This window comes from Theobroma cacao, chromosome 3 (assembly GCF_053813885.1).
Source record: "Theobroma cacao isolate CCN51 chromosome 3, ASM5381388v1, whole genome shotgun sequence".
NCBI lineage: Eukaryota > Viridiplantae > Streptophyta > Magnoliopsida > Malvales > Malvaceae > Theobroma > Theobroma cacao.
The window spans coordinates 3,377,528-3,387,850 of NC_142641.1; the positions used below are offsets into that span (position 1 = coordinate 3,377,528).

The 10,323-nt window shown below is 32.5% G+C and overlaps 1 protein-coding gene across 2 annotated transcripts; it reads left to right on the forward strand.

Annotated features, from left to right (window-relative positions):
* Nucleotides 1-251: 251 nt before the first annotated feature.
* Nucleotides 252-3,851, forward strand: LOC148763473 (rust resistance kinase Lr10-like). Of its 2 annotated transcripts, none has more exons than XM_088804733.1 (3): nt 252-1,033; nt 2,310-2,405; nt 2,522-3,851. In XM_088804733.1, exons 1-3 carry the CDS (start codon nt 322-324, stop codon nt 3,628-3,630), a joined length of 1,917 nt encoding a protein of 638 aa, XP_088660859.1. In that variant the 5' UTR covers nt 252-321; the 3' UTR covers nt 3,631-3,851. The 2 variants fall into 2 exon arrangements, with proteins under 2 accessions (XP_088660859.1, XP_088660860.1); XM_088804734.1 differs by having other exon boundaries at nt 2,370-2,405; nt 2,522-3,850.
* The last annotated feature ends 6,472 nt before the right edge of the window (nt 3,852-10,323 follow it).

Genomic DNA, 10,323 nt, shown 5'->3' on the forward strand with positions numbered 1-10,323 from the left:
TAACTAATAATAATTACTCAATTATTAATTATAAAAGTTTGATTAAACATAATTAAAGAATAAAAATTTATTTAAATTTTTAAAAATTATTTTTTTGTTATCGTAAATTGTTTCAAGTATGACCAAATAAATTACTTTTGAATTGCAGATATTTTAATAATTTTATTAAAAAAATTAATAATGTAACTCTTAGGCAGAATAGAAAGACCAAAGTTGGGAAAAGCAAAAGGAGAAAAGTTACCTAGGACCCCGTCCCCAAGCCTCCCAAGGTCTCCAAAGCGGTGAATGCCTGGGGAGCAGTTTAGGGTGTAACTTGTAAGTATGCTCTCTACCAGTCTCTGCAAGCACTGTAACGCCACCATCAGTTTCCTTTTCGCCTTCCTCTTGGTTCTGAACGTTGCAGATGCTGAAGCAGCTCACGACATATGCAAGGTGACAAAGTGCAACCGCCATGGCCCGCCTGTCCGATTTCCCTTCTGGTTGAAAGACAAGCAGTCGCCCCACTGTGGCTTTCCTCATCCTGGCTTTGAACTCGCCTGCACCAAAAATGGGGAAACCGTGCTCCACCTGCCATGGTCGGTGGAGATGTTCGTTGAGGATATAGATTACAAAACGCAAAGCATTTACTTATCTGATCCGGAAGGTTGCCTCAATAGGCAGCTACCACATCTCGATCTCAATTTCTCTGCATCTCCCTTCTATGGCTCCTTCGGACAACCAGATAATTACACCTTGTTCAACTGTCCAAAAGACCCACGGGAAGATTATTTATATTATGGAAATTGCATTGGCTACATTAATGGCTTTCAAATTAGAGCTGCTTCTCCTTCTTCCATGGGGAATGAATATAGCCTGATAAAGTGCCAAAAGGTTGTTGACATCTCAGCAGTTCCTATGGAACTAATTGATACACCCAATCTTAACTTAAACTGGTCCAAACCGATATGCTTTAGCTGCGAAGAAGAAGGCAAAGGTTGTAGACTAAAGAATAATACACAGGATCAAACAGAGTGTTATGACATCCCCAAAAACGGTATATGCCTTCAACTTAAATTACTTGTTTCTTTTCTTAATTTACTTTTATCGATTAATAAATTGTTAAAAGCTAAATTAATGGCATAAATAAAATCAGTTTCAAATAAAAAGAGAACGAGTAACTTAAGTTAACATCACTTTGTAAAATTCTTTATAAATGTGAAATTATATATGTAATTTTTATTATAAATAAATTACAATTTTGACTTTTAATATTCATGAATATTATCTATTTATCTAAACAGGTTATTTTACTACTTTAGGAACCAAATGTTAAGCTTCAGTATATAATTATCCTACCCAAACTAGCACCTAAGTTTTACACGATTTGATATGCAAGAAAAATAAATAAACTAAACAAAATGTTACTACATGCTACAATTACATATAATCACAAATTCACTGATATCTAAGCTTAAATACTGTAAGATATTTAGTAGGATTTAAAGTTCTGGTTCAATGAGTTGAAATGAGGCTCCATAATATAACACTTATTTCTGACTACTCATAATAAGAATCTTGATATTCTTTTGTAATATTCTTAATACATGATCCTTGATATATGATATTTTAAATTTTCTTATTGTATCTTACGGTGGCTTGTTACATTTTCATTAAATCAAGAATATTCTTTGCCGTTATAAATAATTTTTTCTAACACCGAAAACGGGATTTTTGTAATAAAGCAAGCAATTACTAAATTAAGAGTACTGACATTTTCTCCATCTAACCTTCCTTTGCTCTATTCTTTAAGCATACACCTTCTACTCACCTAGAAGCACCCTATTAATTTCCTGTAGAATCTTTTTAGAGTTTTATGCTTTTATGTCATTCATCTTAGAATTACTTCGCAGCTTGTTGTTTTTGTGTGTGGGTATAAAAATTCAAAAAAAAAAAAAAAAACACTTCAAGGCCTACTTTTAAGATTTTTTCATCCACACCAATTACAATGTGCAACGGATTTTAATCGAATAGCTTTATAATACAATGAAATTTTTTTTTGATTTCACATTGTATTTTGAAATCATGTCACTATACACTTCTTTAAGAGAGACAGAATAATCTTTCTTAAATAAGATTTTCACTTTAAATTTTACTGTTAATCAATTAGTCTAAGTTTTAGTCAATTAACTTGGTTTTGGAATATTTAAATTCGTATTTGCATCATATTAATCCGCTAACATAAAAGTTCAATTTACTAAACTTAGTAATTTTTTACTTAATTGACTATTTGCATCATATTAATCCGCTAACACTCCATGCTTGTACTATAGGTACAATTGAATTGATGTTTGAAAAACATAACATGCTGATACATTTCCAACATTTTACAGGCCATCCTTATACAAAGCTAAAGCGAATAGTTGCAGGTATGGAATTGTTTTTTGTTACATATGATTTTCGACTTTGTTTATAACCTGAGGTAATCACTTCTTATCTCAAGATTAAAATTAAACATATGCTGAGTTGGAGCATATTTTTTCAGGTGTAATCCCAACTTCGTTTCTTCTTGCACTGATTGTTTTTGCCCTTTACAAGTTGTACCGTATACACAAAACCAAGGAAGAGAGCCAACTCAAGATTGAAGAGTTTTTGGAAGATTATAGATCTCTTAAGCCCTCAAGATACGCTTACGCTGATATTAAGAGAATAACAAATCAATTCAAGGAGAAACTTGGAGAAGGAGGTTATGGAACTGTGTTCAAAGGAAGACTTTCCAATGATGTTTTGGTAGCTGTTAAGGTCCTCAACAATTTCAAAGGAAATGGTGAAGAGTTCATCAATGAAGTGGGCTCAATGAGTAGAATCCACCATGTCAATGTAGCTCGTTTGGTTGGATTTTGCGCTGATGGATATAAACGAGCTCTTGTTTACGAGTATTTGCCCAATGAGTCATTGGAGAAGTTCATATTTTCTGCCAAGGGTGAGAGTCATTTCCTTGGTTGGGATGAGCTTCAAGATATTGCTCTGGGCATAGCCAAAGGGATTGAATACCTACATCAAGGTTGCGAGCAACGAATCCTCCATTTTGACATCAAACCTCACAATATTTTGTTAGACCACAACTTCACCCCTAAGATCTCTGACTTTGGTCTAGCTAAGTTGTGTTCCAAGGAGCAAAGTGCTGTTTTCATGACAGCAGCCAGAGGAACCATGGGCTACATAGCACCTGAGGTATTATCTAGGAACTTTGGAGATGTTTCATATAAATCAGATGTTTATAGTTTTGGAATGCTACTACTTGAAATGGTTGGAGGGAGAAAAAACATTGATGTTACAGTGGAGAATACAAGTCAGGTGTACTTCCCAGAATGGGTGTACAATCATTTGGACAAAGGAGAAGAGTTAGGAATAAGAATTGAAGATGAAAAGCAATCCCTGGTAGCAAGAAAGCTTTCGATTGTTGGATTGTGGTGCATTCAATGGTTTCCAGTAGATCGTCCTTCGATGAAAGCTGTGATTCAAATGTTGGAAGGTGACGCAAACAGTCTCACTATGCCGCCAAATCCTTTTGCTTCCACCGAACATATGAAGCTGGGTGGTTCCAAGTATAAAAAACCTGTTGGTACAGAGCTAGCAATTATTGCCGAGTAGACCTAATGTAGCCTTAAAGTCTAGAAAAGAGTTAACTATATGTAGCTAATGAAGTAAACCAGACGGATGCATATGCATTCTATCATCGTAATTGCTTGCTCCAAAACTATTGTGAGTTCATTCACTTGAATAAATTTGATGTGATTGTACCAAACACTGCCAATGGTACATAAACACTCTCTTCTGTCTTTCTTCTTTAAAATTTCTTGTTTAAATATTTTCTTCACCATACGACTGACCATTATTAACATAATTTGATTTGGCTTCAAATGAAAATTGTAAATACATAGTCATATTTTATTTAGCATAAATTTTAAATTTTTTAATAATTGATTAGGTATCTAGTTTGCTGAGTCAAGTACTGAATTATTCGATCTCCACTTAACCAGCAATTGAACTATTTAGACTCAAACTCAGCACTATTCATAAAGCCAAGTCTAACATTGACTACCCATACATCTATTTGGTCGATGCTTTTGTCCCTTTATCCACATAATTTCCCCAAGCATGCCTTAATTGCTTGGATGGTCATTTTAGATAAACTTCTACTTTGCACAGATTATTTAGTTGGGGCCTTCCCATAGCCTATAACTCTCCTTTGCTCTTTACTCAAGCTATTGGAGATAGAAACCACCTTTTGTCCACCTGGCATACAAGGCCTAGCCCAATTTAGTCTGATGTTAAAAGAAGTTCATTTTTTTTGCTGTTTTGGTATGTAGGGAAAGAAATTGATTTAAGTTGAGAAAAGAATTTTCATCAACAATTTTAAATATGTATTTATAGGGAGTTTGCTATTTGAAAATTTTATGTAGTAAAAGAAATAATACTTTAAAAAATACGTAAACTACTTAAGAAAATTTTAATAATTTTTTTTCTTCTATTATTAGTTAAAATGTCATTTATCATTTCCATACTCATAAGGTATTGACGTGAAGGGTGAAAAATGTAACGTGGCTATATTATCATGCCACATCAGTATCTAGCATGTTACGTCAACGTCACATGACGTAAAATGATAAATGGTTTTTTGACTAATAATAGTTAGTAGACCATTAATCATAAAAATCTATTTAATTCAAAATAAAAATATAAAATTTAATTGAACATAATAAAAGAATAATGATTTATTTACAATCTCTTAAATTATTAAAGAGTTTTTTTTTATGTATCACGCCAAAAGAATTGTACAAAAAAGAAAATAATGTAGTAAATAAAAAAATAAGAGTGATGGTTTAGAATTTATAAAAGCATATGTTGCCATGTATTTAGACATTTTATTCTCTTATTTATTACTATTTTATTTCGCATGGGTTAACCGTACATGGGAAAAAAATCGCATTGTAAGTAAATTAGATTAACATTGAAGCGTTTATAACCAATCTTGAGATGTAATTAAAATAAGGTAATTACTTTTCTAAAAAAAGGATAATTAGAATTTTTAATTACTTAAGAAAGCAATAGACTTAAAAAGATCCCTTTCCTTTTTTCCATTTGTCATTTTCCTAGTAATAATCAAATTTTAACAGTGATTAAAAACCTTTTTATTATATGTTTCAGATTTAAAAAATAACTAAGTATTTCCTAAATGCTATTATATTAAATTGATACATTTTGAAATTTCAACAATTTCTCGTCCAAATACATCTTAAAAGGATGTTATTGTTGCTCAAGGTCATGTTTTATTAACCTATTTTATCTCTTTTTTATCAAACTTCCTTTTTTTTTTTTCTTATTTGATGATTTAAACCCAACTCATTTAATAAGAGATACATACACTTGACAATAAACAAAATGCTCAAATACAATATATAATCACATCTTTATTCAACTTGTTAAAGGTAATGTATTCTTCATCAAATTTTTTATGCTATGGCTATCCATTATATTAAAGATGTTATTCCAATTGTTAAAGACTTAGGTAATAAATAACATCGAGTTCACCATTTTTGTCTATTTGTTTTCTTGGGTAGATCTTTTTGTATTTGCAGACACCCTATTTTGTCCAAAATAACTAAGTATTTCCTAAATGCTATTATATTAAATTGATACATTTTGAAATTTCAACAATTTCTCATCCAAATACATCTTAAAAGGATGTTATTGTTGCTCAAGGTCATGTTTTATTAACCTATTTTATTTATTTTTTATCAAACTTCCTTTTTTTTTCTTATTTGATGATTTAAACCCAACTCATTTAATAAGAGATACATACACTTGACAATAAACAAAATGCTCAAATACAATATATAATCACATCTTTATTCAACTTGTTAAAGGTAATGTATTCTTCATCAAATTTTTTATGCTATGGCTATCCATTATTTTAAAGATGTTATTCCAATTGTTTAAGACTTAGGTAATAAATAACATCGAGTTCACCATTTTTGTCTATTTGTTTTCTTGGGTAGATCTTTTTGTATTTGCAGACAACCTATTTTGTCCAAGGCAATTTAAGATAATTTCTTGATTATTATTTTTCATTTTATTTTAATTTTAATTTTAATTTTTGTTTTTAGATTGGACTCCTTTGGACTTTCAAAACCCAAAGATAGTTCGAACCATTACTAAATAGACTTTTGGGCTTTTGAAGCCCAAAGGTCATTTGGTCCAAAAAGAAAAAGAAAAAATAATAGAAATTTAAAAAATTAAATTGTTGCTACGCCCAGTGTCATGAGCCAACCTTGTATAGGGCTATGACAAGGTAGAATTGCCTAGTAGATTAAGTCTTTTGTATCCTTAAGGGAGATGTCTATTTTTCAAACATTATAATGGCATTTGGTGACATTTCTTAAAATGCTTGTTAAGTTTTTAGGGGGAAAATCTTTTAGAAAAGGAATGCCCCCATCTCACGTACTATAATGGCTATTGGTGAGATACTTATAAATCCTCGTAAACTCTTTATATGGGGTGAGTAGTGGACGAATTGTTGGGCTGTTTCATTGGTAAAGGTATGTTTGTAGTAAGTCATCTAAGGTTGCCCTTATAGCCCGATGATGGCATGTGCTAGTGCCTTTGTACTTGTTTCAATATTAGTAAAATATTTTTTTCATGTGGCTTCAGTGGTTACGTATATGACATTTGTTATACCTTATGATTTCGATGTTGCGTTGCCTTAATCTAATTTATGGATGTTTGTTTAAATCTAAACGAGTTATTGGCTAGTTTGATTGAAAGTGTCCACTCAAGCACCGTATGGACTATCGTATACTTAAGTAAAAGAGCGTAGTTTATGATAGTTTTGGTATCAAAGAACAGGCGAGACATGCTAAGTGAAAGAGCAAACATGTTGTCCACGTGAAATGCACCAGAAGACCATTAGAGAATCGATGACTAAGAGGCCATGGTGGCCATAATAAAAGCTCAAATGGTTTTGCGAGAGTGAATAGATGAAATTGAGATAGTCTAGTGGGAACTGTTCAAAATAATAAATACCTTGAGTGATGAGATTAAGGATGCGTTGAGTATTTTCTAAACTGAGTTTGGAGAATTAAAAGCTCAAGTAAACCTCTTGATTATTGCTGTAGGTAATAATAGTGTAAACCCATGAGATCGAGAGAAAAAGGATAAAGTGCCAGGGCACAAACAATACGAAAGGGCTAGAGATGCGAAGCTGGAGAACTTCCTTTTTGATATTGAGTAATACTTTCGAGTTGTGTGTACAAAGTCGAAGGCAGATAAGGTGGTGATAATTGCAATGTAACTCGCAAGGGATGTCAAATTATGGTGGCGTTCCAAATTTTTCGATGGTGAGTGCCACATATAGACATGGGTGGACTTGAAGCGAGAATTGAAGAACCACTTTTTCTTTAAGAATGTCGAGTACATGACCTGGTGGAAGTTGCGAGAGTTGACACAAACTAGGCCAGTATGAGAATTTGTGAGGAACTCTTTACCCTAATACTAGATATTAGGGACATGATCGAGAAAAATAAGTTGTTTTATTTTCTCGAGCCATGGGCAAAGATGGAGTTACAGCAACAGAAGGTGATGTTAGTATGAGCCCTGCAAGCCAATCTCTGGTCATATGGGAATTACATTTTGAGTTATTCATGTATGATATTTTAATAATTTATAATAATTATGTGGTAGTTCTTTATCCATAAGTTATTTTTGAGCTTATGTAGATAAAGCCTATGGAATTATTTATGCCTTGCAAAGAAATTGTCTTGGGATACAATTATGACATCCTTATGCATCAAAGCATTGTTCCTAAAAGTTCTTGATCATTGTATTATTCCTAAAAGTTTCTGATCATTGTATTATTGAGACATGGCATCAATAATGCTCGAAGATTAGCACATGTTATGTTCTTTACTTATGAAGTAAGCAATTGCTCTCATAGGTTGAAGTATAGAAATACTTGGAACTAGCATGTGGGTACTTGCCATGGGAGAGCGAGTTCACTAAACATGACCCACCATGAGAATTGCATTTGGTACCTCACTCAAGTGTCTATGCAGTACTTCTCATGTGTCAGTTGTGTAACTACTCCATAGACTTGAGACACGTGGTTGTCTTGTATGTGGAGTATTATGCTTTGATTTCATCCCTACGGATGCCTAAGCAAGGATGCCAAAACAGGATGTTTTTGGGTATAGTACGAAGTGCATGAAAGTAAATGAGTGGTCAAGATAGAAATCATCACCCCAAGTGATTCAAGGGGAAATATCTCATTAGTTCTTGGTTGACATTAGCTTAATCAAATCCTTGGCCAAGGTGACTAGGAGATTATGAAATTAGTTTTATAAGTCTCTATAAAGCTAATGATCTAACTGTAAGAACAAATATGGAGGTCAATAAGAGTAAGCGTTGCACCAAACTCTTATTATCTCCGAGATATATGATAAGGGAATGAATTACACTGAAAAACTGTACACTAAAAGGTTGTCAAAGAATCTTTTGACTCTCCAGACAATTGGGTGGCCATGATGCATTGCTAGATGCCAATCATGGTCTATGGAATTGAATTAGTTAATTTAAAATTGAATATGTTTCATTTAAATTAATTAATTAATAATATTATAATTCAATTCCATTGCCAACATGTTAGGAACCTAATGGGTAACATATGAAGGTTGCAATTTGAATTAACTGAGAGTGTAATGATTTAAGTTACTTAAATCAAATTCTAGGTTTAACTACTAAAGACCTAATTAAAAGAGTTTAATTAGGTATTGGTTAAATATTATAATTGTTATAATATTAAGGACTTAGTTTGCAAATTTTAATAAGTTAAACTTATATATAAATATCACATTATAACCACTTTTTTCTCTAGAGAGAAAAAAAAAACAAAAGAAAGAAAATGTTTTTCTCTTGAGTGCCGCCACTCTTGAGAAGTTCTTTTTTTTGAAAAACTTCTCTTTTGATTCTTTGCTAGAAATCAGAGAAGAAAAGAGGACAAATCGTTGTCCACTTGCTAGCACAAGCCTGTGGCGTAAAGCTGTCTCTTTTGAGAAGGATCCATTACAATTGTGTGTGCAACATTGGAGGCCAAGCGATTGAGTGGCTAGGATTCTTTCACACAAAAGGTGTTCACGTTTTGTCACCCAAAGGAATTCGTTTGGTCACAATATCACTTGGAAAGGTAAAACTTTTTCTGATTTTATGTGATGCTTAACTTTGCATTAAACAATCAAGGTGATCCAAAGGTGGGAGGCATGGTTTTTATTTTATTTCAATTTTTTTATTCCGCTGCATTGATGCTCTATCATGCCGTTCATAACAGTGGTATCAAAGCCTCTCTTGGCTCATTTTAATGCAAAGGTATGTCTTGTTATTGTTTAATTTCAATTCTGATTGGATGTGTGGTATTTGGAAGAGAGCAAGTGTTAAATTTCGATTATGTTTTAAAGTAGTTTATCACATATTTGAGTTTTAATTTTTAGTACTTATTTGTTTCAGCAACTAATCTTGTTTAAGTGTCTCAATTTTGCAGAACAATATGTGCATGAGATGCACAAAAGAGTTTGGCAAGAAAAGGATTCGAATTTATGGGAAACAAGATGCGGTTTGGTGATAGAATTTGATTCTGTCCAGATTTGCTTATGGTTTGATTTTCAGTTTTTAACAGGGGTCTAAAAGCCTCTAAAAATTCTGAAAAAATTGAAAGTAATCTACATTGAAATTGTTTCAATATGATTAATTACCAGCAGAAAACAGTGAAGGAAAGATCATGAAATCGTGGCTGAAACCATTGCTGCCAACAGTAGTTTCAGGTCACAATTTTGCTGAGAAAGTCATCTTCAAAGAGTCCTAAAATTATGCAATTATGGTACCTTTTTGGATAAATTTTGAAGTTTGAATATGGTCAAAAGATTCCTGGAAAGATTACTAAAATTAAGGGATTTAATCCCTTGATTTATGCCACCATAATGCCACATATGCAACCTAAAAACTGTAGCTATGTACAGGATACATCAGCTATGTTTTTTTGGGGTTTTGACTAGCTAAATCAAGTCCAAAAATTATGAAATTTTAATATGGAAAGGTTCCATATGTTAGCTGACCATGGTTAAAATTTTGGAATTAAATTCACTGATTTGGTGACACATCAAGCCACAAAACCGTGACTGGTACAGTGCTGCCAGAATTTTCTGAAGTCATGGTTCTTGGGATTTTAGTGTCCATATTTGCAGCCTAAATTGGTGCAATTAAAAACATTAATTCACTAAACAATATCTTATGGAAAAG